Raw genomic sequence first — 26,042 nt, forward strand, 5'->3', positions numbered from 1 at the left:
CTCTCTACCTCCGCTGTACCATAAATCTCTATATGACTTAGTTTCTATCGAGGGCTAAGGTTGGTACCTTCGTCAGCGACATCGTCGGACGTAGCGATTGGCTACGGGATAGAAAATTTATAGACGGTGTCCATGGGTTTCGATCATGGATCTTACGTCCATGACTCCGTGCTATACACAATTATACGCAGACTCGATTTGGGCTCCATTGGGCTCTGCTCCGTGCTCCGTGCTCCGTCTCCGATAGTCTCCGATCACTCTTTGATGTAGACTTTTTAAACCGCGGAACGTTCGAGGTAAAATAAATTAAAACTGAGTACATACGCATGTATGTACATACATACACGTAATTATCAATATAAAAAAACGATTAAAAAAAATGTAACAAGTACATACCATGTAAGTGCACAAAATGAGGTAGATTTCTTGACGATTTAACACGAAATTCGAGTATCTTTTCATCATGCAATTATTCCCATGTCTTTTCCAGATCGTCGTCGAACGTTTTCCCGTATATTTCATATTCGCAACGATGAAATAACGGTAACGATGATTAACAAAGAGGTTGCGTCATTCAATATAATCAAGGAAAAAATTAATCTTTGCAAAATTTGACACGTTTATATACGTGCAATTCAGATGCAAAATGGTGAAAAAACTGCAGTGCCTCGCGTGTAAGAATAACAGATTTGTGGAAAAGTGGCGTTATTTGTTAGGAAAAAAATAATAAAACAAAATTTGCTGGGTGTCTAACAAGTGATAAGGAAATAGAATACATTTAAAATGTCTCCCTGAGTGCATTTTGCATGCATATATTTTTGGTAATTCAGAGAATGATTGTTACTAGCAATTATAATTTTCTTTTTTACTTTTGACTTCAGAATTTTCCTTAATATATTAAATTTGAGTTCACTTGGAGTTAACACTCGTATTTATCTGACTTTTTTATTAATAAAATGTTCTTTCAATTCTGAAACAATACCAGATTTAAATTTACTCATGTAATATATTTTTTTTACTTTACTGGTAATTATACTTTAACGCTTCTGGCTCCTAAAATTTAATTAATTTTCTGTGTCACTTAAAATCTAAAGTTTCATAACTTTTATTAACTTTTCTTTCAGTTGGTATAATTTAACAAAATGAATACAACGAAGTAATATACGGTGTTTTTCGATACATCAATGCAGTAGAGACAATTGTGATTGTGTTTAAATAATATATTTTTCAACACGATTTACATTTATTACTGAATTGTAGGAGAAATGGTTATCAAGAACAAATCTAGTCGTATGGTGAGTAATTATTTTTCGAAAGCACCTACAGCTAGATGTTTGAAAAGTTAATCAATATAATTTATAAATAACTATGGGAATCCATGTAGAGTATATTTAATAATGTATCGGAAAAATATCAAGTTATTCATCTTTATTAAATTCTAAATAGTATGTTGTGAAAATGAAAGAGACTCGAGAGTGGCAATCAATACCCGGTACCATCACATGTAAAGTTTATAAAAATTTATAACACGTAAACTTTACATCGCTGTATTTTCTCTTGTAGAATATATCGAGAAATTATAAAAACATTTTTTTATATGAACAAAAATTAAAACTTTTTTTTAAGTCTACTCGGAATTTAATTAATTCACTCTCGCTACGCGTAAGTTTGATAACCCTTGACGGGATTGTGCCTCTTAATTACGCACTGTTTTATATTTATGTCTTAATTTTTCAAATTATAGACAACTGAGCGCAGCTGGATAGAGGCAACATTTCAAAAAAGAGAATGTGCAAAATTTATTCCAAGCATCGAAGACGAGCACAGGTAGGAAATTTTAATATGAAATACAATAAAAGTATATCCTGTATTTACAGAGTGTCCGAAACAAAGCGTCGCTCCTCAAAAATTACGGATGGACAAAAATTCAAGACAAAAAGTCTTGTATTACACATGACGTATTTTATAATTATAGATGTTGCTGTGGTTATTCGTATACCCATCATTGTGGAACTGGGGCGGACGTTCAAAGTTACAATTTAGGCGAAAATAAGGAGAAGGAACGCGAACAATGGTCTCCAGTAAAAAATACTCGTTCTTTTCCCACCGATGCATATGGCACCATAGAGTTCCAAGGTGGTCCGCATCCTACAAAAGCACAAGTATATATTTGATGTTTTAATATTGTTTTATCGTACATTGTTAAAGTAATTCTTTATTATACGGATTCTTAATAATTCATTAAAGACTCCCGATATTAGGAAAAATGAGAAAAAGTGTAATTAGGCTGTAAAAGTCAAATGCATTTAACTCTCAATTTAATTTATTGTTATATTTATGAATAAAAAAAGTATTATTTATTATGTATTGTCTACAGTATGTCCGATTGGCTCATGATACACGACCAGAACCGATTGTACAACTCCTTTGCCGAGAATGGAATTTAGGATTGCCTAAATTATTAATTACGGTCCATGGTGGTCGATCTAATTTTGAGCTTCAGCCAAGTTTAAAGAAAGTTTTACGCAAAGGTTTATTGAAAGCTGCTAAAACGACAGGAGCCTGGATATTCACGGGGGGAACGAACACAGGTAATAAAATGTGAAAAAAGCATACTTTATAATTTATTTTCTGTACATTGTATCGATAAAATTCTAAAATGTTAATAACATACTAGTCACTATAGATTTTCATTTCTCTTTACATGCCGAGTGTATTAAATAGTGTTAATTTTTGTATTAATCGTTTACGTGTTTTAGGTGTTACACGACAGGTCGGTGATGCACTGTTGTTGGAACGTTCTCAACGACAGGGTCGCGTAGTAAGCATAGGTATTGCTCCGTGGGGAGTTTTGGATAAAGGCCACGAATTAATTCGTCGTGGTGGAGAAGTATCATACGATTGCGTCTCTTCACCATGGTAATATTATTCTTTATAATACAAAAATATATGCTGCTTTCTATTTACATCAAAGCGCATATAATTCTCATTGATGACGTTATTATTCTATTTTCGTTATTTAATAAATGTTAAGAGAAGATAGAATGACGTCACAAGTGAAAATTAGATATCTAAGTTTTAATGTAAATGGGAACCAACTATTATTAAAACATTATGTGCAAAAGGCTAAAATATATTTATATATAATTTTACAGGACTAAGTATACAGTATTAAACAATCGGCACGCTTACTTTTTATTGGTGGACAATGGCACTGGTGGCCGATATGGCGCAGAGATTGTTTTACGCAGAAGATTAGAAAAATATATTTCAAATCTAAAATTACAACCATGTAAGCTGTTACAATTTGTATATACTATCATTTTATAATTTAAAACTCTAACTTATCGATGGTTTCAGATACACATAGTAGCATACCAGTAGTCGCGCTAGTCATCGAAGGTGGAACAAGTACAATTCGTGCAGTTTTAGAATACGTGACCGATGATCCGCCTGTACCTGTGGTGGTTTGCGATGGTTCGGGACGTGCAGCTGATCTAATTGCTTTTATGCACAAGTAACAGCACGTTTAAATAGTATTCACACATCCACATATAAGTTAAAAAACATTTAACTCACATTCTACTTATATATTATTTATTTTTAAGAAATATATTTTTAGGTGGAGAGACGGGCAGACTGGTGAAGGAGAAGGACCGCTAGACGGTGTTAAAGAACAGGTTTTGGAAACTATTAAGCGTACGTTTCAAGTTTCTGCCGAGCAAGCGGGTCAACTTTGTTCAGAACTCTTGCAATGTACACGAAAAAAACATTTAGTATGTATCACTCAATATTTCTATAAAAAATTAAATTAAGTTTTATGGAAATATTGAATTAAAAAGGTTTTTCTAAATAAAAGTTATATTTTTATAGATTACTGTGTTCAGAATATCGCAGGACAGACCGCAAGAACTCGATCAAACGATATTGACAGCCTTGTTTAAGTCCAAGCAACTATCGCCGGCCGAACAGTTGTCGCTTTCTCTAATATGGAACCGCGTGGATATCGCTCGAAGTGAAATCTTTATTTACGGTCAAAAGTGGCCGCCTGGTGCTTTAGAACAAGCTATGATGCAAGCGCTTCAGCACGACAGGATAGACTTTGTAAAACTTCTATTGGAAAATGGAGTATCCATGCGGAAATTTTTATCGATACCTCGTCTTGAGGAGCTATATAATACAGTAGGTCAATTTTATTTTTGTAACGATAAATTTCCTTGGTAAACATATTAAATATGGATAAACCGAGCAGACTATTATTATAATATTACATAAATTTATAAATTATTCATATATATATATATAAATCACTGACTAGAAATTTTGTAATATTATAATTTATGTGACAACTGATAAGACATTTTTTATTATTTAATTAGAAAGAGGGCCCATCAAACACGTTGGGCTACATTTTGCGCGATGTACGACCGAACATTCCACGGGGTTACATGTATACGTTACATGACATCGGGCTCGTGATTAACAAACTGATGGGCGGTGCATATCGTTCCCAATATACGCGACGAAGATTCCGTATGATTTATACGAAGGTAATGAAGAGATCTGGCGGTGGCCAACATATGCATCGAAACAGCTATGCTCTTAATTGCAATACGCGCTTTTCCACGGGCGCCAGTGGAAAATCTGATAATTTAACTATGAGCCTGCTTGCTGAGACGTTACCGGCTAATCGCGATACTCCTCTTTTCGATTATCCTTTTAACGAGTTACTTATTTGGGCTGTGCTAACGAAGCGTCAACAAATGGCTTTGTTAATGTGGCAGCACGGAGAAGAAGCGTTAGCGAAGGCACTTGTTGCGCTAAAACTGTACAAGGCGATGGCGCACGAGGCGGCAGAGGATGATTTAGAAACTGAAGTTTACGATGAGTTGCGTGGTTACGGCAAAGAATTTGAAAACATCGGTATATATAAACATAAAATAAATTTTATTTAACGTAACTACATAATTATACAGGATACAAGGCATAGTTATACAAATAACTATGAATTATTTCACATAGCACTCGAATTATTGGACTATTGTTACCGACAAGATGACGATCAAACGCAGCAACTATTAACTTCGGAACTTCAAAATTGGTCAGGGCAGACGTGTCTGTCACTTGCGGTTACAGCGAATCATCGGCCGCTGTTGGCGCATCCTTGTAGTCAAATTATTTTAGCCGATTTATGGATGGGGGGTCTTCGTACACGTAAAAACACAAACTTAAAGGTAACAAATCAATCTGTCATTAGCCCGGTGTCAGTTGACTAATAAAATACTTAGCATTTAAAACTTACACATATTTAAATATATCCTTAGGTAGTTTTGGGATTATTTTGTCCTTTTTATATAACACGATTGGAGTTCAAGAGTAGAGAAGAATTACAATTGATGCCTCAAACGCAGGAGGAGCATTTAATTGCTTTGGAGGATGAGAAAGAAGATAGCGATTCCGAACATAGTGTTCCAGCAGGACCAGACGTTGAGGTGATTATCTTGTATTTTATAAATTACAATATTACGATAAACAATTGTTAAAATAATGATAAACAATTGTTAAAAAGTTTTTAATATTTTAAGACATGTTCTAGCCGCGTAATATTTTCTACGAAAACGTTTATTCGAACTTACTAACATTTTAATAAAATTATGAACAAGCTTTGTTCGACATATAAAAAATGCAAAAGCAATACTTAATCGTATTGTATGTAAAACATAAAAAATTTCTTTTAACTTATACATTTAATAAAGTATACCGTTGCTAGCCTTAAGAGATAACTCCGTTTTAAAACTTTCTTTTTTTCCAATTACGACTAATATATATTTTTTATTTTAACATAATTACGCATTATTCCATTCTTATATATGATTAAAAATGAAAGCATTAGTCTCGCTTTTGGCTGTATCTTTTGCTTACTTGGTAGTATTCACAATATTAATGTGTTGCACCATGTCATAATTGCTGGATTAAGCAATACACAGCACAAAAAGATTTTTTTTTTTATTAAAGGCACATCGCATTACTTATAACATATAGAGTATGTAGGTACGCGTATTAATTATTTTTTAGAAACATCTGCGCAGGAGCCTGAGCATATGCAACAAATCCAGTAACCAACAAAGTGTTAAGGTACACATTATATTGGCTTAAACGCAGTCCCCTATTCAATAATCCTATAACAATAATCACAATCTTTGGTGCACTTTTGACATATTAATTATTTTTTTATTTTTTAGTTTTCAACAGTCGTATTTCACAATCGCAATAACTGTTTCGTATGCTATATTTAATCATAATATCTACTACTAGCAGTGTAAAACTCGTAAAATTTTTTGTTGTTTGGGGGGATATAAGTAAATTCTTAATTCTTAATTGAATTAAATAATCAGTTAATTTTTAATTAATTAATAAAATTTTATGATTTTTTTTTATAAAAAATCTACGTTTTAAACAACATAAAATGTAAAATTTAAATAATACAAAAATAAAAACATCTCAACCTTCGATTAAAATGACATTTTTCGCAATAAATAATTAATTAATTTAAACTCTTATTTATTGTTCTAGTAAAAAAATAAATTTAAAAGACTCACAAATAATTGACGCGTAATTTATTAAATTAAAAAAAAAATATATGTGACATTTGTTCTAATTTAAACAGTTTATCAAAATAGTTCTAAATTCTTTATGTTTTTCTATAGGCTTTAATTAACAGTGAACATAGTGCAATAATCAAGGAGACGATTGTCCAAGAAAATGGAAAAGTACTAATGGATATTGATGATGGGATACATCGTGCTTACGGTCTTCGATCCGAATATTACGATAATAAAACAACCAGGCCATTAAAATTAAGGAAGAAATTATATGAATTCTACACTGCTCCAATAACAAAATTTTGGGCAAATGCTGTAAGTAAAAATAATTATTAAGTACATTCATCATGAATTACTGAACAGTATTTAAAAAAAAAATTAAATGTGAGTATAAACTACTAGTCTTACAAGAAAAGTCCACATTCTTATTGTTACCAATTTTTCTAATCGACAAAATAATGCGATATTCTTTAATTTACAGGTAGCCTATATTATCTTCTTAGTTTTCTTCTCTTATTGCATTTTGGTGCGCATGGATAATTCTCCGTCGATAGCCGAAATATACGCGATCGCGTACATATGCACTCTCGGATGTGAAAAAGTACGCGAGATAGCGACTTCAGAACCTGCGACTCTATCGCACAAATTCAGTGTATGGGCCTGGAACATGTGGAATCCCTGTGACGCTGCCGCTATTATATTTTTTCAAATTGGATTAGCGTTACGTTTTCGATATTCAACTCTAGACGTAGGTCGTGTTATATATTGTGTTGATTGCATTTACTGGTACTTACGAATACTCAACATCCTTGGTGTTAACAAGTATTTTGGTACGTTTAAAATATTAAGTTAAAAAATATCTCAATCTGCTCTTTAACTAAACTGTAAATGAAAATGTAGGTAAACAGTAGATTTTGTTACACACTTCAATTTCGTATAATAATTTGATATATTACGCTCGATAATTTGTATTTAATAGGTCCTCTGGTGACCATGATGGGAAAAATGGTCAAAAATATGATATACTTCGTGGTACTTTTACTGGTTGTACTTCTGAGTTTTGGCGTGACCAGGCAAGCTATATTAAATCCTTATTCTGATCCAAAGTGGCGCATCATACGAGATGTAAGTACGCACATTATTTAATTTGCATATTTTTGAATTTAAAATTTCTGCACATATAATTATTACATTTCTTTTCGACAGATATTTATGGAGCCATATTTTATGTTATATGGAGAAGTGTACGCGGATAGTATAGATCCTGATTGTGGAAATGAGCCAGGAATGGACCAGTGCCTTCCGGGCCATTGGATCACGCCTGCTGTAATGTCCATATATCTTTTAGTTGCCAATATTTTGCTGATAAATTTGTTAATCGCGGTATTTAACAATATTTTTAACGAGGTAAATGCTGTAGCTCATCAAGTCTGGATGTTTCAACGATTCACCGTTGTTATGGAATATGAGCAGAAACCAGTATTACCACCGCCGCTTATAGCGATTTGCCATGTATATTTATTGTTCAGATATTTGCTAAGACATATTACGCAAGGCAAAAGTGGCACCGGCGAGACCTGTGATAACGGGCTGAAATTATTTCTGGAGGCCGACGACATGGAAAGACTGTACGATTTTGAGGAGGATTGCGTCGAAGGTTATTTCCGCGAACAGGAACTCAAATTGCAAATGTCTACGGAAGAGCGTGTAAAAATTACGACGGATCGAGTAGAGAATATGCATCAGAAGATCGAGGATATCGATAAGAAAGAAAGCAATCAAAACGTGTCTCTACAGGTACAATAAATGTTTAAGTTTAGTTTTCGCATCGCGAATATAAGAAAATATAATAACTAATTATACAAATATCTAAAAGAACTTAGAAATAATAATTTTAAGAAATATTTATTTCACACTACGCTACATCGCGTTATTATCCGTACGTTTAACGTAAAAGTCCATTCTTTGTTTCTTACAGACCGTCGAATTTCGTATCCGAAAACTGGAGGAGTTGAATCAGCAGACACTGGCGCATCTCGGAGTCATTCATCGTTTCATGGCGACGTATATGCCGAATGAAGAACTAGTTCATTTAGAGGCATTTGATAACGTCCGCCAGCGTCGGGTATCAGAACGGTCGGAACTGTCGATTCTGTCGGAGGCGGATTCTCACACGCAGTTGCCAGCGGCCGCGCGGCGCAAAAAGTTTTTGCGAGCTTTTACTGACGCCGCTTTTCTGAATGCTGGCCACCCGGTGGACGACGTTCTCAAGATGTCCGAGCCCATGACTTCTCGTGAAAATCTTAGTAGGCACGATTCCTCCGTAAGCGTGGATGCTCAAATTGGCCAGGACGACGTAAAGACGATTACTAGCTTAGAAACTGACGGCAGTAAAGACGTCCTCGAAAGTAAATCGATTGATAAAAATGAAGCACTGTCCGAGAAGAAAATTAGCCCGGACACCAGCAGAGAAACGAGCAAAGAAATTAGTATCGAGGCCGTCAGCAAGGAAGTCAGCAGGGAAATCAGCAGAGAAGTCAGCAGAGAAGTCAGCAGGGAAGTCAGCAGGGAAACCAGCAGAGAAGTTAGCAAGGAAACTAGCAGTGAGAATCCACCTTCGGATATGAGGCAGGACTCGATAGAGCGCACGTTCAGGCAAGATTCTGTCGAACGCGGTACACTTAGACAGAATAGCAGAACTCGTTCGGAATCGGACGACTTCATACCTGCGCCATCCAGTATTCAGAGAGTAACATGGGCAGAGCCTCGCATAGCCGTGATTCCGTCGTCCGTTAACTCGGCTAGCAGTGGACAGAGATCAATTTTGTTGACGATGCGCGCCGAATACACCAGCATCACGGATGAACTGGAAAGCTACTGCGGTCTGTTAAGTCCGCCGAGAACGCCACCGATCTCGTCGCCGCCGTCGCGAATGAACAATATGTCAGAATTGTCAAATCCGGAGATGGCATGGCAAATCGAGAACGAACACTTGCGCGACGCGGAAGAATGCGATTATCAGCAGATGGAAGATCTAATTCAGCGACGTTATCGCGACGACAGCGTCGACGATGAAGACAACGGGCCTTCGAACATACATATTGACGAGACAAACGATATCACATGTTTCTTGAACGTGTCCAACGAGCACCGTCAGCTGTCTCACTCCGCTACGATCAAAGAAGATCGTCGTCCGACAATCAGCGTCACTCACGAAATCGAGCAAACACTCGCGCTACCGCCGATCCGCGATTCAAAGGTGATCGATCCGAATAACAAGGATCTGAGTATCGTACCTGCCCCCGCTTCTGAAACTATGTGTTAAACAGGAAAACAAGAAAATATATTACACCTATGAATTTCAGTTGCTCGACACTTATCACTGTATCATAAAAATCTTTATTAATGCAAGCAAATCGTATGCTTGGTTGTTGATTCATATACAATAAAGTTTTGTTTTTCTTCTTTTTTTTTAATTACTCTATCTTTTTTTTAATTACCTTAATAATAATTAGAGAATTGCTTCAAGTATGCCGTTCAGTTTAATTCAGCTTTCTCCTTGCTAGATTTTTCTTCCACTTCTAACTTTTGTCCACATTTCGAACAGATCCCTTGCTGTTTAGCACAAGGCAAACAGATGTTGTGATACGAATGTTTTACAGCTTTCTGTTCGCACTTGATGCATTTCATCGGAGCTTTAAGTATTTTATATTTCTTATATTTAATCTTCCATTCTATTATCTTTTTGCAACGCTCGCATACATCGGTAACCTCCATATTGTTAATTAACTTCATTTTGTGCGAATTGTCATGTAAATTATTTTTAAATGACGTTTGATTTTGATACTTTTGAGGCCTCGAGCGACACGCGTTTCCCTTTTGGCAACTCATATTTCTGTAAGCGAAACGGTTCTGAAATTGTGGACTTTGTCTGAAAATAATTTTGAGATTTATAAAGTATATAAGATATATGTTCGATAACATGAATACAGAATTTTTGAGCTCTTACCACACCGATCGTAATAAGAAAAGTTTTACATTTCAATGCCTCAGATAAAGAATTACATTGATTTTTTATTCATATAACTTTAACAGTGTACCGAGTATACGATCGCAATAACCTAGCTTAAGTTTAAACCGTTAAATCTGGAAATATCACATGCGAATTTGTTCGAACTAAACGATTAAACAAGTAATATGTTTCTAATATGTTCTTGTTTCTACTGAAAACAGGTTATAACATTAAAGATTAGGGGCCGCCGAGGCAGTCTAGAAAAAAGCTGCTTGGTCGCCGAATGCTGGATGAAGCCGCGATTCCGAGTTGGGCTCTCTGTCCAATGAGAGCTCTGTTTTTCCGTAGAAATAGAAGTTTCATGGAGTAGCTGTTGTCCAGAGGATCATCTCCTGTGCCGCTGAGAGCCGAGCTTGCGAATGCGGCTGGTAAATAGCGCCACATTACTGCGTCCATTGTAGACGAGGCTTAAGATGTCAGTGCAAACGTATCCGAAGACGTCCCTCTGCTTTACGCAGCTACCTGATAGTATTACTACCCCGAATGCACCCGTTATATGTATGTACGAATCGACTGTATTCAATCGGAAGAAGCGATTCAATCTTGTTTCATGTTACTTCCGTATCGTACTGTTTTATTTGATTTTGCTGTCTCGCCTCTCACACGCTATAAGGAGATTAGATAAATTGTAACGAATCGCCGGCAGACCTGAGGGAGTGTAATCTACGTGATATTTTCGCTGCGATTATCAAAATAACATAGAGCGAAAAATGGCGGATGAAAATGACAGGAGTCAATTACCACCGGGCTGGGAATGCAGATATGATATTCGAAGCGGTCGTCCGTACGTATAGCATCTTTCCTTTTGTCGTTAAAACTTTTTTCTTTTTACTTTTATTTTATTTTAATTATTTAAAATAATATATCCTAATAAAGTTTTTTTTCAACGAAAGTATTCATACTTTTGGTTAAAAAACCATACAGAAAATTATATAGTATGTTAATTTTTGTTTTATATGATGAATTAAGTAACTGTTCTGACTGGTGAAATATCTTTCTAGATATTTCATAAATCACTTCAATCGTACTACCACATGGGAGGATCCAAGAGTGAGATATTGGCAATATTCTCAGTATATACAGTCACAAAACTCAATGGCACTGAGCTCAGCTGCAACCACTATTTCTCAAGATATTCCTATGCAGGTCAGTTAGAAAACTTGATTGCATTTACATACATGTATATAAATTAAAACTAGTCCATTTTTAGGTTTAACATTGTTTCACATAGCTGTCATTCAATTGTAGAATCACATTGACATTTTAAAACATTAGAACAATTTTGAAGTAAAAATGGGCTATACATAACTGTCACTAAACATTTAATGACATCTTAAATCATTATTTAAGACAACCTTATAAAAATGGACTATTATAATATTAATCATATAATAGGTGTTACATTTTAACTTTAATATTAAAATTTTTGAAGGAAAATGTTCTTTGAAAAAACAAATATAAATTTAAAAAATTGTAAAAAAATTACTATTTGATAGAATGGTTAAATTTTAATTTAAGTCTTGGTGTTTAAATAACAAGGCCCAAGTTCATTTTGAATGTCTGCTATTGGGAAATCTAAAATTTATTTCTTTAATTTTAATCTAATAAATTTAATTTTTTTTTTTTTAATTATTGGGCTGCCTTATTTTAAGTGTAACATTTTACGCGCGCGCGTTTGTTTTTTTTGTGTGTGTGTATGTTTTCGGTAAGTTAATAATTTTTTGGTTACATGTAATCATGATGTCCAATTTTTTATGAAACAGTCTCAAAGCATAACATTATTTTATGTAATTATTATTGTACACTGAAAAGCAGATATGACGACGGCAGCTAGCGAACGTAATTTTAGCGTCGTGTGCGTCGAGTTTCACATGTACCGTATGTATATACTGCGCCGGCCAGATTGCCGGACAGAATTCTCCCCGTTTTTTCATCCCCTGCCTCTGCCGTCTAGGATTACGTACGCTAACCGCTGTCGCCGCAGAAAACGCCGTATCTGTTCTTCGATGTACGCAAAACTATATGTTTCATTCCACGTACAAAGATGTTTGATCTTGGTACATTAAATGAGTATGCGTGTTGCACGCGCGTGCATGTGTAGAGTGTACACATATGTACAATGTTAAACTTTAAATGTATATATTTCTATGATGTGTACATGCTGCATTTGGATAACACATACACCACAAAAAAATAGACCGGAGGGAGCGGAAGTGGTGGGCACTTAAATCATAGAGTTCCACAAATTTATCCAACACCATCCCCTTACCATAATCCACAACTCGCATTTTTACCTCCCAGCGCTCAGGTAAGTAGATATTCTAAACAATCCTCGTTCATCGTGCACGCTTCCTATCAATGAGATAGATGCATCGCAATACATCTGTATGCGTGAACGCACACGCGCTTACACACTTGTTTAACTGTTATACAATCCAACTCATATGTATGTGCAGGATTTAAAAACGCCTCTGTCATTTAAATCCACCAGTGCGATGACAACTCGGTTTGGTGACTTGACTTTAGGATCCCCAACTCCAGTAAGGAATACGGAGACAAGTTTTACCCAAAATTCCGACTCTGAATCACAAGTAGCAAAAATCAACGCTGTATTTCCAACAGTCTCGGACACGCATATTCGTCTTTTACTCAAGAAGTAAGTTCCTTACCTCATGCAAATTACTTACTAACAAAATTTTTTTACTTGAAGTTTAGTATTCACGCTTTATAAAAATAAATTTTAATATTAATATTATTATTAGTACTGTTAATTATTAATTTTTACTGTTAATTAAGATTAGTATTAACACAGAAGATAAAACTATTACAAGTACACGTATACAAGAAATAACGATTTTGTTTTTTTGTTTTTTTAATTCGATTTTATCCGAGCTTCCTGTCTGTTCTTTTTAAATTAGCACTGTATCAGGTTTGGTGCTAAGTCGAGAGCCGATATCTTTCAGATACCATAACAGAGCAGCTTTGGTCATGAGTGCTCTTCAAGTGGAAAAGAATCCCCTTTGCGCCCCAGGACCGTGTACACCTGTGGGAGTGCATTCAAATTATGCAATCCCGAGATGGCGTCTACCAGCTCATTCTATACATGCAACATTAACATTGAGTCCGCCTCGCGGAGTTCGGCCAGCGCCTAACTCCCCGAAAATGAAACTTAGGTTTTACCCTAAATATTCATAGTTTTCAGTCTTTTTCACCCAGCCTGGATGCTAAATGTTGATATTGTATTTTGTGATAGTTTCATGAAAGTATACCAGTCAAGAATCACTGCTTTTTTTTTTTTGTATTGTTATAACTGGTATATTTCACACATATACACACAACATTACGTAGCGATAGCATGTATGGAATCATAGATATTTTTTTTATCATATTATATTTAAATATTAAATACCTGAAGTATTAAAATACAATTGTGGCGTTTGCGCCAGCATGTGTGCATGTGCGTGCATACAGAGAGAATGGATGAACGACCTTTCTTCTCACGGGAGATAAGTTAATTCTGCACTCGACTGCAATTCCGATTTATTCAACGGTACATGAATGATAATTGCTTGAACTGTCCGTGTATACTAAACGTCTGACGTATGAGTAAGTAAACTGTACATTGAGTTACTTTAATATAATATAAAATTATATTAATATATAAATTAATCTACGGTATTTTTGCTTGTACGTCATACTTTAATGTCCATGGTATATAAACGCTCTAAGCATCTATCATTCATTCAGTGTTGAATAAATTAGAGTTGCACTCGATAGCTTTTCTTCCGTGAACAAGAAACTAATTTATCCATTAAGATTCACATTGTATGTGCATGCAGGGTGTCCTGCAAGATCTCAATTTTTTTTTAATTGTTTAAATTAAAACGGGACACTCTGTATACAGAGCAATTTTTAATCATAATTAATCGTGCACGGTAGCAAATATTATGTAATGTAGTTTAATAGGTTCTTTTTATTAATCTTATTTATTTTATATTTCTATTACTTTTGAAATTATTTTGTGACATTGGCCGCGTCTAGCGGAAAATGTTACTTTGCAACTGTTGTAAAAATCGTGAATTTGGTTTATGTGCTCTTAATTTTGGTTGAATCTAAAAGCATACGCTAATCATATTCACTATTTTTACAACAATTGCAAAGCAGCTTTTTTCGTTGAACGCGGTCATTAATAACACTCACACACGCGCGCTCGCGCGCTTACACACATACATACGATTCAGTTTTGCAATATTTTATTTAAATTAAAAAATTTTTCAGTTTCTTCCTGGTTTGCTATAAGATACATGTTGGATAGTATCAAATTTATGCTATCTAGAATAGGTTAGTTTTTTTTCCTTTTTCATGTTTTTTATTTTGTTATTTATCGTTTTAATGGCACAAAATGAAGCTTATATTAATATTAAATGTAATTGTTATGTTAGCTGTATCGTTAAAAGATTTTTCTAGGAATAAAAGAGTTTTTTATATATTTTGCACAAAAATATATTAATAGTTTTACGTATTATAAATTAATTATTTTAAACAATATTTTTTTCAATTGTTTCATAGATATATATAATGAAAAAGAAAGAAAAAGTAAAACTCGTTTATCCCAAAATGAGATAAAATTTAAGCATGATAGTATGTGCATGTGTATTTTATCATAAAGAAATTCAGATAAAAATTATAATATCGAGTAGTACGTTGTCATAAAAAAAAAAAAAAAAAATAAGAAACGTTATGAAATTTTAAGTGACGATCACATGTACATATTATGAATAATATTAATATTTTATGTTGTGTTAATTTACTAAGGCATAGTGAGATTGGAACCATTCATGTTATCAATACGTATTTTAGATCTTAATCTGTAATCTATCAGCTTTTTATATCAAATTAGTAAGATGATTAATATTATTAATAATTTAAGCAGTAAGATCAATTTTACAAATATTAACATTTATTCATTAAATACGCGCATACTAGACGGCACATATTGATGCTATGTACGTACACAAGTCACATTTAGATAAGATTATGTTATATTATCGTTTGTCTTAACAATATGGTTCAATTTGTGCATATATTAACATGTTTTATGCCAAGCCGTTTTTGCACACTTGAAATGTGCACATCGGTAGTACACTTGGCACGAAACGTGTTAACAAGAATATTAAGTCCATATGATATGCAATGTACTATGTTTCTATGTTATGAATATTACAGTAATATAGTTGTATTAAATACTTATATGTTCAAAATGTATGTACAGGTACCTGAAAAATGTTTTTCCAAAAGTGGATGAAACAATATTACTGGATATATTAGAGCAAAGCGATAATAATGTGCAGAAAGCATCCGAAAAGTTAATTGATTTAGGATACGAAAAACGAAATCCTATTGTTCCTGCCAAAATTATACCAAAGAAAAACGAAGAGGAAGAGGTAATATATTTTTTTACCATTTACAAAATAACATTTATTGCATACAAAATATTGTGTTTTAGATACATGACGACCAAAGTGCACCCACTCCTCCTCCGCGCATAAAAAGTCTAGAAGAAAAGAATAAGTGTTTGTATTTATATTAATTTATTTTATTGGTGAATATTATACTATAAAAGAAAATTTAAATATTACAGTGAAAACACGTTTAATGGAAAAATATAAGAATTTACCGGATCGAATTGTGATGCTTGCCATGGATAGTGTAGATTATGACGAAGAAAAAGCAATACACATATTAAATATAGTAATGGCAGAAGAAGCTACTCGACCACTATGTGCTTCTAGCAGCCAGAGGTAATAGCTCAGTTTTTATCAAAGTATAAAAAATAAAATTATTAAAAACATAAATCTCTCTATTTCTAATATCTCTATTTCTCTGTATGATATTTATGTTATCAAGTAGTAGTAAAAGCGACGAAAGGAAATATAGTCCGCCGGTGACAGAAGCGATAAAATTAAGTGCTTCACCAATTAAAAAGATAAATAACGAGGCGGAGACCGAAAAATTGAAGCGATCAAAAAATAAGACTGAGATACCGAAGTAAGACATTTATTTAAGATCAAATTTTTTTAATCGCATTGCTATTTTGGTAAAATTCGTCTATATTTTATATTAGAGTTTCACGTGGAACCAGTACTACAGAGGATAAAGAATATAAATCACCGTACTTGACGAAACCAATAGGATCAAACTCTGATATAGCAAAGGGAGCGAATAACGATCTGCTATTGTACGTTGAAAAAGAATATTATTGAACTACTTACCGCAATATCTTTTTAAACATTATGTGATTTAAAATTATAGGCCAGATTACGCACCATGGTCGGGGCCGGATCCAAATTTGTTGGCGAAGCAACCATTTTTAAGATCGCTTGCAATAGGACATGATGCGAGTCTAATTTCTACCCGTGACTATGTTGCTAAGGGTTCTCAGTCCGAATTACGAAAAGGACCTTTAAGGGGATTAGCTCAAGGCTCCATTTATTCACAAAGGAATATAGCCAATACTGAGAGTCGTGGTAAATGAAATATGTGTAAGTGTTTCTTTTTTGATTTTTCTGCATTTGTTAAATAATTAGATAGAAAAATGTGACAACTAAAATGGAGGAAACAAAACTCTATGAATAATATTAACAATGAATGCATAAAATAAGAATGGTCAAAACAACATTTTGAGCACGTAAAATTGTTTTATGAAAAAGTATACATATATTAGAATCAAAATAAAGACTGAGAGAAGTTTATAACAGACATATACGGATACCCGATAAAAAAAAAGAAAGTAAATGTAAAAGAAAACTTTTTTTTTTCCTTTTTTTCCGATTTACAAAAAATATTGTAATAAATAAAACGAATAGTTTTATACACACAATAATACAATTTATATTAAGAACTTAAAGATTTTATATAATACGTGCTTAAAAAGTTATATGATTTTAACTGATTAGGATTATCATTTAACATGTTTTAAACGCTAAAAATGTCAGGTAACTGAACACCTTATTAAAAGAAAGCTAAAGACTTTTCCGCTGAATAGTCTTTCTCGTCCAGCCGGCTCGTGCACATTTAGACCCGTCCTTTTTTTACCTTTAAAAATAATTATGCCAAACATAACTATTAAAAAGAAATGTAGTTAAATATATAGATGTTTCCAAATTATTCAAATAATTCTGTGAACTATATTATTTTACTCATTTAAAATCAATTTTTCTATGACAAATCATTGAGATAGTTTTATATACATATACCTAATGATAATTTTTAGTAAGCTATTAATATGAAAAAATTATTAAATGTCACTATTTTTGCAATAGAAAAACAATTTCTAGTTTTATTTTAGATTAACGTACAATACGAACTTCTTTAAAACTAAAATCTTAAAAAAAAAAAAATTAACGCGACATAGAAAACTTATTTCCTTCCATATAATCAGATTAGAATTTCTTAAAAAAATTTTGAACTTTTAAGAAAAGTAGCAAGTCTCTTCTAGATTTTTAGTTTTTATAATTTAAAGAGCAAATTCGTATCTAAATTCCTTGCTAATAACATGGACTTCCTTTTCAAATGTAATGTTTATAGTAGTCGTACTCAAGGTAAAAATTTTAGCTAAACTCTAAAGCCAAATATACAGTATTATAATATATTTTAATCATAAAATGTGCGTGTGTTTGCGTGTGTGCACACTTATACGTACATGCATACATGTATGCTTACATACATTCTATATATATGTATATAAATATATACGTATGAATATATACATATATATAGAAAAATAGAAAAAAAAACTTTACATTAATCAATGTGCAAAATAAGTCAAATTACAATTTCCAATAATAACGATATATTTATGTATATATATGTATAAATTAATATTTATATATGCCATAACCAAATAAAAATATTTTCATAGCTTTATTAAAAAATAATCCAATTTTATAAATATTTAAGATACAATTAAAATATAAATAATAGTCGGGCTGTGGCTGAAATGTTAGTTGAGAGCTATTTTTATAGCTTTTTAACTTTAAATAAAAGTAAATTACAAGAAATGAAGTAATATATTTTGCTATATTTTGAGCATATATTTTGTCATTGGTATAGAAAACCAATATGTACAGAAAACTACGAATAGATAACATTAATCCACCTTCGGTATTAGCAACTAAAATTCTTTTATTCATAAGTGCATTTTAAAGCACTTTTATGTTATAATATATTATACATTAAATAAGAAAATTATATATTGATGTCAAATCTGTGTATTTGAAATATGCATTGATTTATAAACGAGAAATAGTAACAATACTTTTAATTAAAAGTATTTAAATCATTAATTTAAATAAAAATTATTAATAAAAAAAAATTAACTTAGATAATACGAAAAATTTTGTGCAACAAATCTTATATATTTGCTTTATGATGTTGTAACATATGTATTTTAAGAATTTAATCTCTAAAAGTATATTCATTGATTAATAAATTGTTGTTTTTTTTTTTTTTAATGTACAATAGAAATACAATAATTTTGTAATAGTTTAGGCAAATAATTTTACTTGATAATTTAAATTTAAGTCCAGAGTAACTTATATACTATGGTATATTACACATAAAGATCAATACTTTGTCGGTAGATATATGTATTACTTTTGTATATTAATCAGTAATCTGATCTGAATAGATCTGAATAGATGTGTTAGGATACATTTTACGTCATTTATAATTTAATGTATTTTATCGTAATATTGTTAGAGGTTTCCTATGTTTTTTAAGTGTAGCAAAACAATTGTATCAAAATGTTATTTCTAACTCGCTCTGATAAGAACAAGAAGGTAACATTTATGTAGATAATACTCGAGCAAATAATTTAAGTAGCAATATAAATGTAAGTAAAAAAATGTTGTATGTTAAACATTACAAATGATATAAAAAATTATCTTATCTTTAACATATCTGTGCAATGAAACATTTGAAATGTATATTATATATGCAATAATGTATAAATTAAATTAAATTATGTATATACGATGAATTACTATTTTATAAGTTACCGTCTAAGACAAAAAATTTTTTTCATCCAAAGGTAACGACAAATTGCCGAAACACAATTGGTTTTAATTTTTATTGGAAGTTTTATAATTTATGCAGTACGTTAAACAGGATGTTTCAAACAACATATCGCTTTTGAAAACTGTGAGTGGGAAATTAGAATCGAAAACGAAAAATTATATATAATTTATAAAATTATATGATACCTTGTATATAAGTACGAGATGTTTAATAATTTCTAATGTACATTTTGTTTTGCAATAAGTTTTTACATTTTGCTTCTTTTTTTGTACCTGCAGCATTACTCTATATTTTATTTTGTACTTGTTTTTTTCTTTTTTTTAAGTAATATTTAATATTCACCAACATACAGATATAAAATAAAAAAAACTTTACGTTTAACATAACCAAACAAAATAATTTTTTTATTAAGAATACTATTGTACTTTCTATGCTGCATTTTTAGTTAAATATAGAAACTTATAAAGCTTTATACATATGCATTAATTCAATGTTATGTATAAAATAATTTTTACCTTTTTTTTCAACATTTTGTATTACTGTAAAGAAAAAAAAAATTGTATAAATATGTGTACGTAACGTTTACATATATTATATGAGTGTAAACGTGTAGGTTTAATGTAGGTATAATGTAAATGATACAATATATACAACTAGATGTATTCAAAGGAACAGTATTGCAGAACAATTGTAAAAATATGACAAATAATATTTTTAGAATATTTGGTTTCATCACTTAAACTTCATCTTCCTTTAAAAGCATGTTTGGAATGCCGTCGTTGATTGGAAATTTTCTACCTGATTCAGGACACAATAAATCTCCATTTATTACTTCAACTTCTAATAAAACATGATGGGCCTTTTTCAAAAAGTCTTCATTTGTCTCAAAGTCTTTTATTAGAATTTCAGGCAATTCTCCAACATGCCCTATCTGTAATAAAATGTTAATATACAACGAAATATTATTTTTATATCTAATATAAAAAGGTTTAGAATGTCTTACACTCTCAGCTGCTTTCCATAGTACCGTCCAATTCAGTTTTGGAATTATTCTAGCGATGTATTCTGGATTAAAATCTACCTCGGATACCCTGATATCTCGAGCCTATAAATTTTTATGAATATTACATACACATATATATATATATTTTTTTTTTTTAATATATAATTAAAACTTACAATAATTTTCAAAGGGTAGCCGGTTGTCACGTCCTTTATAGCTTTGGACGTTAACATATTATGCGTGAGAAGCTTCATGTTCTTTTGCAATGGGAAATTGTAATTGGCACGTAATTATTTATTCCAACGTAAAATATACCGAAGTATACGAAACTAAGTGCACACAGTTGCTACCGCAAATGCAATGTAAATAACGCGAAATCGGTGAGCTCATGATATGATTATACTACGAATGTGAAAGTATTTCGGCTGCGGTCCGAAATACACTCGAATACTGATAGCGATAGCGTTAGAGGTTCTGTCACCCCCTAGATTCCATAAGGTTGTTCCACACTGCCGCGATGAGTGACAAACGATATCCAATGAGGGCACCGCTTTTTTAAACCTTACGTCAGTCGCGAGACAAAAGTAGAGCTAGCTGTTATTGGATATCGCTTATCGCGTCCATCGCAGGAGAGCTCGCAGCTGGTTCTGCTGCAAAGAACAAATCCCGAAAGATAACCTCTGAACTAACTAACGTAGGGTTAGGTGTAGCCAACTTTGCTTTAAAGAACATACCTCTGGTGTCGAGAATGAATCGGCAGCCATTTCTAAACTATTCACTTACTATGCAGTGTATAAAAAGGATATGGATAATAGGTCTCGTGTTACGAGACAGTAATTTTAAATGAATGAGATTAAATGGAACGTGATTAGCGAGAAGGAGCAAGGATATTACGCGCGCGTGTGTGTGTATGTGTGTATGAAAGAGAGAGAGAAAGACAGAAAGAAAGAGTAAGCAAGAAATAGAAAAAAGTAAAGATATAACGTTACGATGTGATGTGATCGTGAACGTCGTCGTCGTCGTCGTCGTCGCCGTCGTCGCCGTCGCCGTCGTCGTCGTCGTCGTCGTCGTCGTCGCCGTCGTCGCCGTCGTCGTCGCCGTCGTCGTCGTCGTCGTCGTCGTCGTCGCCGTCGCCGTCGTCGTCGCCGTCGCCGTCGTCGTCGTCGTCGTCGCCGTTGCTGTCACTGTGTTAACGAACGAATACACGGGTATCAGCGCGATCAAACCTCGTTATTTCATGACAGTTTGACCGAACGAACGAACAGACGACATTTGCAGCAAACATGATTTTTCCCTGCGAAATTAATATCGTAATAAATAACTGTCACATCCAACTCTGCACGAAATATCTTTGAGTGTTTGTCCTGGGAGTTTCACAAAAAACGTGTGTCGTGGTCAATTACTATCGGTCGCATTAAAATTGAATCGGCGAGATAGAGAGAGAGAAAAAGAGAAAGAAAGAGAGAGAGAGAGAGTACGCGCTTACGCGTTTGTGTGTGTATGTGTGTGGTGAAGAGAAAGCGTATGTGTGTGTTGAATGTGTGGAGGGGAGAGAGAGAGAAAGAAAGAGAGAAAGAGAGAGAGAAGTCTGAAAGGTACACGGAAGTATCCTAAGCACGTGCACGACGATGTTGATTCTAACATGCGAGAGGACGAATGCAGCAATCGTGTCTCTCGTATGTTAAGTTCTCATAATAATGGCAGATAATGTGCACAAAAGGTCGCACAGACTGTCAGATGGTAGTAAGAAGACATCCAACCCCGTGCACCGTACGACCACGGAGACGATTCGCCTGGGCGAAATAGATAGGCATTACCAGCCGGTTGTTACGCCGAACAGTGTGCAAGCTGTGAGTGGCAATCAGTGCAATCGGAAGAAAACGTCGTCGTTCCAGATAACCAGTGTCACCGTAGGCTGCCGCATGAGCAATGACGCTGGCGAAGATTCCAATGACGATCTGGACGAGTCGCACACGGAGGATAATTCTATGGAGCACTCACGCATCACCGATCTCGATATCGAGACGCCAAGCTATTCCGAGGAGACGTTCTCCAAGGAAGACGTGTTTTTCAACACGAGCACCGCCGCCCTCAGCACAGCTCCGGTGATTCCCACTAGTTCGCAATATGGTCTGGCCATTGTACCTTCCGAGGGTGGCAATATTAATAATTCAGTGAACGATAGCAATATTAATACTTTGGACATTACATCTGTGACTGACAAACAGGACGCTGATTTACGCGATGTACACTCGCATGGCAGGAACGAAAGGTTTAAGGTGGTAAAAATAGAAAGTACCGAACCTTTTAAGAGAGGACGGTGGACCTGTATGGATTACCTTGATCACACATCTGTTAATCAGCCTACAGTTATCGGTACTTCGAAAGTGTCTGATCCAAACGAGGTGTGTATATCTTACGGGGTGACAGACAGTGGAATTGTTATACCTGAAGTTGCAAAGCAATCTATAGTGACTGAAGATAAAGGGATTAGTATTGATGCCAATGGACCAGTGTCATCTCATTCAGATGTAGCACACCCATCAATTGCAGTGTCAAATAATTCCACACAATCAATTTCAAGTGCAACCTATACAGTAAATAACTCAATATCTCCCAATGTACAACATAACGCAACTTCTACTCAAGTTCAGGCTCAGACTGCGAACCAGAGCCAAAGTCAGACTCAGACTCAGTCCCAAACCCAGCCCCAGCCCCAGCCCCAGCCCCAAACTCAGACTCAGTCTCCGAATCAGGGCCAAAGTCAGACCCAGACCCAGAACCAAGCCCAGACTCAAACTCAATCCCAAACTAAAGTGCAACAGCCATCCACGCAATATTTTCAATCTCAAACTCAATCAATAGCTACTCAGTCACAGCAAAAACAGCCACAACAGCAACAGCAGCCGTCACAGACATCGCAAAGCAGTCAGAGTTCTACATTACCCTCGAATTTGCAGGTCACTCATCCGAACAATTTGGGACAGCCACAAAGCATGCCCCAAGGTTCTATTCCTATTATAACACAGACTAGCAATAGCGCGGTGACATCTCAGCCGAGTATATCTCACTCCAAGGAGGAAACTTATGTGACAGTAAGCACGCAAAGTCAATCCTTGCCGGTGCAGAATGTCTGCCAGTCGACGGTGCAGCAAGCATCGGCCACTTCACAAACTCCGAACATTCATGTTACGCAGCATCAATCGGAGCCGACTTCCTGTCAACAATCTTTATCGACGCAAATTTCTGATCCATTGACCGCAGTACAAGGCAAAATATCCACGATGCAAAATGTCCACAAGGTCTCTCAATCGGCTGGGTCCCCGCAGCAAACGTCCTCGACAATTCATTCCTCTGGAGCGGCCGTGCAGTCACAGGTGATGGCATCTACGACGCAACAGATGCAGCCGCAAACGTCTAATGGCAATGCTTCCGTGCAAATCACGCAAGTAACAGCCGGTTGTCAGAATGTTGTCGGTGGTTTGCAGCAAGGAAACATCGCGTTCCATCAGACTGATCCAGAGCAAGAATCCATCTCCGGCATCGTTCCTAACGTTACGGTTCAATCAGCGGATACGACGCTTCTCGAGTCATTAGCCGAAGTTACACAGAGCAGCGATGAGCATCGTACTCTCGAAGATAACGAAAGGTACTTATGGCAGACTTGTAAAAAAATTAATTTTTATCATTAGACATACGTATGCAATTACAAGTATTTGACAAGCCTTGAATATTTCGTAAATTCATATCTTTCTTTTACCGATATAATTTTGTACAAATTAATTAATTAATATGTATAAATCTGTATTACAGTGTGTCAGGAACGAGCGCTGTGGCGATTGATAACAAAATCGAGCAGGCAATGGTAAGAAACTGCGGCAATATAATAACTTGTGTTTCGACGAGTAAATTTAATTGTAATCCTTTTTTTTTTTTTTTTAGGATTTAGTTAAAAGCCATTTAATGTTCGCGGTACGAGAAGAAGTCGAAGTATTGAAAGAGAAGATTGCTGAACTTATGGATCGTATCAATCAACTAGAAGCAGAAAATTCAATATTAAAAGCACATGCAACTTCAGATACGTTGGCTCAATTGAGCCAGTCGGCAGCAAAATTATCGCAAAATAATTCAGGAAGTGGTCAATAGGTAACCATTGTACATAAATTTCTATCGATACTTTGTCAAGTAATAATGGATAATATAATTATTGTATATAACTACGATTTTTAGAAATTTATAAATAATGAGATTTATTATATATAAATATATATTAACATTAGAAACACGCGCGCGCGCGCGCGCGCGCTCTCACACATACACACACACACTTTTTTTTTTAGTGAATTAAAGATAATGGATTATTTTTTACTATTTCAGTTTACCGTTTAGGAAATATATTTAAAATCGTACATTCAAATTTTTTTTTAAGTGACAAATCGTTTTGAAGATATTAGATCAATAGATCTCTCTATTGAATCTAGCCAGAAGATAAAATATATAATAGGGGTGCGTGCCAAAACTATAAAAGCAACGTTAAATACGATGGATTGTAGACATTTTACATTAGAAACATGATTTTCAATATTAAAAAGTAATTATGTCGAAAGAAAAGTAAGAGATAAAATGGGTGGTTTGACATTTCTAAGTTACTTTACCCATCATTTTAATGTTTAGTTTATTTAAATTGCAGATTGATCAAATATATTTACCGAGAAGAATAAAGATTAATATTTAATGACGTACACACACTTGCACATATAATTCAAATTGAGGCTACGGCTGCTAAACTGATATTTTCCACGTAATCAATAATCAGAGACATAATTCTCTTGCCGTGCTTCTATTGTGTTGTAATAGAATTGTCTTTGATTATTGATCACGCAAAAAAAAAATGTCGATTTATTTTACCGTACCCTGATGTACCAATATCTAAGAAATTTATTGATATGCATAAAGAAAGTCTACTATTTCGTATCATCTTATTCTATATTTTAAACGTGCCTAATAAAAATTTTTACTTGTATAAGAACTGTAAAAATTTTTGGTAAAATCTTTCGTTAATTTAAGAAACATATTTTGGAGCTACTCCGATCAACTCCAGATAGTTTAGACCCACTTCGACTAAGCTCCGATTAAAATTAGATTCAACAGAATTAAAGATAAAATAACAGAAACTTTTTTTTTCCGTCTTGACTTGAATCATCCTCTAAATAAAAAAGATACAATTAACATTGCGTAAATTAGTTACATTTATTTAAAACGCAATATAAAATGGATAGAGACAAAT

General features: G+C 33.9%; 5 protein-coding genes across 14 annotated transcripts; 3 read left to right on the forward strand and 2 right to left on the reverse strand.

Annotated features, from left to right (window-relative positions):
- Positions 1 to 79: 79 nt before the first annotated feature.
- Positions 80 to 10,078, forward strand: Trpm (transient receptor potential cation channel, subfamily M). 5 transcript variants are annotated; one of them, XM_070656489.1, is made up of 20 exons: positions 80 to 399; positions 491 to 821; positions 1,261 to 1,295; positions 1,745 to 1,827; positions 1,976 to 2,162; positions 2,378 to 2,591; positions 2,760 to 2,919; positions 3,156 to 3,292; positions 3,361 to 3,517; positions 3,623 to 3,776; positions 3,874 to 4,182; positions 4,380 to 4,923; positions 5,023 to 5,234; positions 5,325 to 5,492; positions 6,076 to 6,135; positions 6,708 to 6,917; positions 7,084 to 7,432; positions 7,582 to 7,727; positions 7,809 to 8,399; positions 8,581 to 10,078. In XM_070656489.1, the coding sequence occupies exons 3-20, from the start codon at positions 1,266 to 1,268 to the stop codon at positions 9,925 to 9,927; spliced, it is 5,058 nt and encodes a 1,685-aa protein (XP_070512590.1). In that variant the 5' UTR covers positions 80 to 399; positions 491 to 821; positions 1,261 to 1,265; the 3' UTR covers positions 9,928 to 10,078. The 5 variants fall into 5 exon arrangements, with proteins under 5 accessions (XP_070512590.1, XP_070512591.1, XP_070512589.1 ...); XM_070656490.1 differs by having other exon boundaries at positions 491 to 674; XM_070656488.1 differs by having other exon boundaries at positions 81 to 399; positions 1,125 to 1,295.
- Positions 10,079 to 10,139: 61 nt separating this feature from the next.
- LOC139102752 (uncharacterized protein C9orf85 homolog) lies at positions 10,140 to 10,493 on the reverse strand. Its single transcript, XM_070656876.1, has one exon. The coding sequence runs from the start codon at positions 10,491 to 10,493 to the stop codon at positions 10,140 to 10,142; it is 354 nt and encodes a 117-aa protein (XP_070512977.1).
- Positions 10,494 to 11,123: 630 nt separating this feature from the next.
- LOC139102543 (uncharacterized) lies at positions 11,124 to 19,714 on the forward strand. Of its 4 annotated transcripts, none has more exons than XM_070656508.1 (11): positions 11,124 to 11,458; positions 11,676 to 11,820; positions 12,872 to 12,982; positions 13,131 to 13,330; positions 13,638 to 13,847; positions 15,947 to 16,118; positions 16,181 to 16,247; positions 16,316 to 16,475; positions 16,582 to 16,722; positions 16,799 to 16,912; positions 16,987 to 19,714. In XM_070656508.1, exons 1-11 carry the CDS (start codon positions 11,385 to 11,387, stop codon positions 17,207 to 17,209), a joined length of 1,617 nt encoding a protein of 538 aa, XP_070512609.1. In that variant the 5' UTR covers positions 11,124 to 11,384; the 3' UTR covers positions 17,210 to 19,714. The 4 variants fall into 4 exon arrangements, with proteins under 4 accessions (XP_070512609.1, XP_070512610.1, XP_070512612.1 ...); XM_070656509.1 differs by having other exon boundaries at positions 16,585 to 16,722; XM_070656511.1 differs by lacking the exon at positions 13,638 to 13,847.
- Positions 19,715 to 20,396: 682 nt separating this feature from the next.
- On the reverse strand, positions 20,397 to 22,546 carry Trmt112 (tRNA methyltransferase subunit 11-2). Its single transcript, XM_070656525.1, has 4 exons — positions 21,490 to 22,546; positions 20,932 to 21,405; positions 20,756 to 20,857; positions 20,397 to 20,683 (listed from the first exon to the last, which is right to left on the reverse strand). Exons 2-4 carry the CDS (start codon positions 21,007 to 21,009, stop codon positions 20,489 to 20,491), a joined length of 375 nt encoding a protein of 124 aa, XP_070512626.1. The 5' UTR covers positions 21,010 to 21,405; positions 21,490 to 22,546; the 3' UTR covers positions 20,397 to 20,488.
- On the forward strand, positions 21,465 to 25,729 carry LOC139102539 (protein bunched, class 2/F/G isoform). 3 transcript variants are annotated; one of them, XM_070656501.1, is made up of 4 exons: positions 21,465 to 21,570; positions 22,476 to 24,404; positions 24,569 to 24,620; positions 24,698 to 25,729. In XM_070656501.1, the coding sequence occupies exons 1-4, from the start codon at positions 21,560 to 21,562 to the stop codon at positions 24,899 to 24,901; spliced, it is 2,196 nt and encodes a 731-aa protein (XP_070512602.1). In that variant the 5' UTR covers positions 21,465 to 21,559; the 3' UTR covers positions 24,902 to 25,729. The 3 variants fall into 3 exon arrangements, with proteins under 3 accessions (XP_070512602.1, XP_070512601.1, XP_070512600.1); XM_070656500.1 differs by having other exon boundaries at positions 21,545 to 21,588; XM_070656499.1 differs by lacking the exon at positions 21,465 to 21,570 and adding an exon at positions 21,659 to 21,705.
- The last annotated feature ends 313 nt before the right edge of the window (positions 25,730 to 26,042 follow it).

Source organism: Cardiocondyla obscurior, linkage group LG05 (assembly GCF_019399895.1).
Source record: "Cardiocondyla obscurior isolate alpha-2009 linkage group LG05, Cobs3.1, whole genome shotgun sequence".
In the NCBI taxonomy this organism is placed as follows: Eukaryota; Metazoa; Arthropoda; class Insecta; order Hymenoptera; family Formicidae; genus Cardiocondyla; species Cardiocondyla obscurior.

Bases quoted from the DNA above. Each gene is read 5' to 3' on its own strand.
- Trmt112 (XM_070656525.1), bottom strand. From the start codon at position 21,009: ATGAAGCTTCTCACGCATAATATGTTAACGTCCAAAGCTATAAAGGAC. The intron at 20,858-20,931 runs GTAAGTTTTAAT...AAAAATTTATAG, and splicing joins GCTACCCTTTGAAAATTATT to GCTCGAGATATCAGGGTATC. The intron at 20,684-20,755 runs GTAAGACATTCT...ATTTTATTACAG, and splicing joins TATGGAAAGCAGCTGAGAGT to ATAGGGCATGTTGGAGAATT.
- Trpm (XM_070656489.1), top strand. From the start codon at position 1,266: ATGGTTATCAAGAACAAATCTAGTCGTATG. The intron at 1,296-1,744 runs GTGAGTAATTAT...TTCAAATTATAG, and splicing joins AGAACAAATCTAGTCGTATG to ACAACTGAGCGCAGCTGGAT. The intron at 2,592-2,759 runs GTAATAAAATGT...TACGTGTTTTAG, and splicing joins CACGGGGGGAACGAACACAG to GTGTTACACGACAGGTCGGT.
- LOC139102543 (XM_070656508.1), top strand. From the start codon at position 11,385: ATGGCGGATGAAAATGACAGGAGTCAATTACCACCGGGCTGGGAATGC. The intron at 11,821-12,871 runs GTCAGTTAGAAA...ACAAAAAAATAG, and splicing joins CTCAAGATATTCCTATGCAG to ACCGGAGGGAGCGGAAGTGG. The intron at 16,248-16,315 runs GTTTGTATTTAT...TAAATATTACAG, and splicing joins TCTAGAAGAAAAGAATAAGT to TGAAAACACGTTTAATGGAA.
- LOC139102752 (XM_070656876.1), bottom strand. From the start codon at position 10,493: ATGAGTTGCCAAAAGGGAAACGCGTGTCGCTCGAGGCCTCAAAAGTAT.
- LOC139102539 (XM_070656499.1), top strand. From the start codon at position 21,674: ATGAAAGAGAGAGAGAAAGACAGAAAGAAAGA. The intron at 21,706-22,475 runs GTAAGCAAGAAA...TGTGCACAAAAG, and splicing joins GAGAAAGACAGAAAGAAAGA to GTCGCACAGACTGTCAGATG. The intron at 24,621-24,697 runs GTAAGAAACTGC...TTTTTTTTTTAG, and splicing joins ACAAAATCGAGCAGGCAATG to GATTTAGTTAAAAGCCATTT.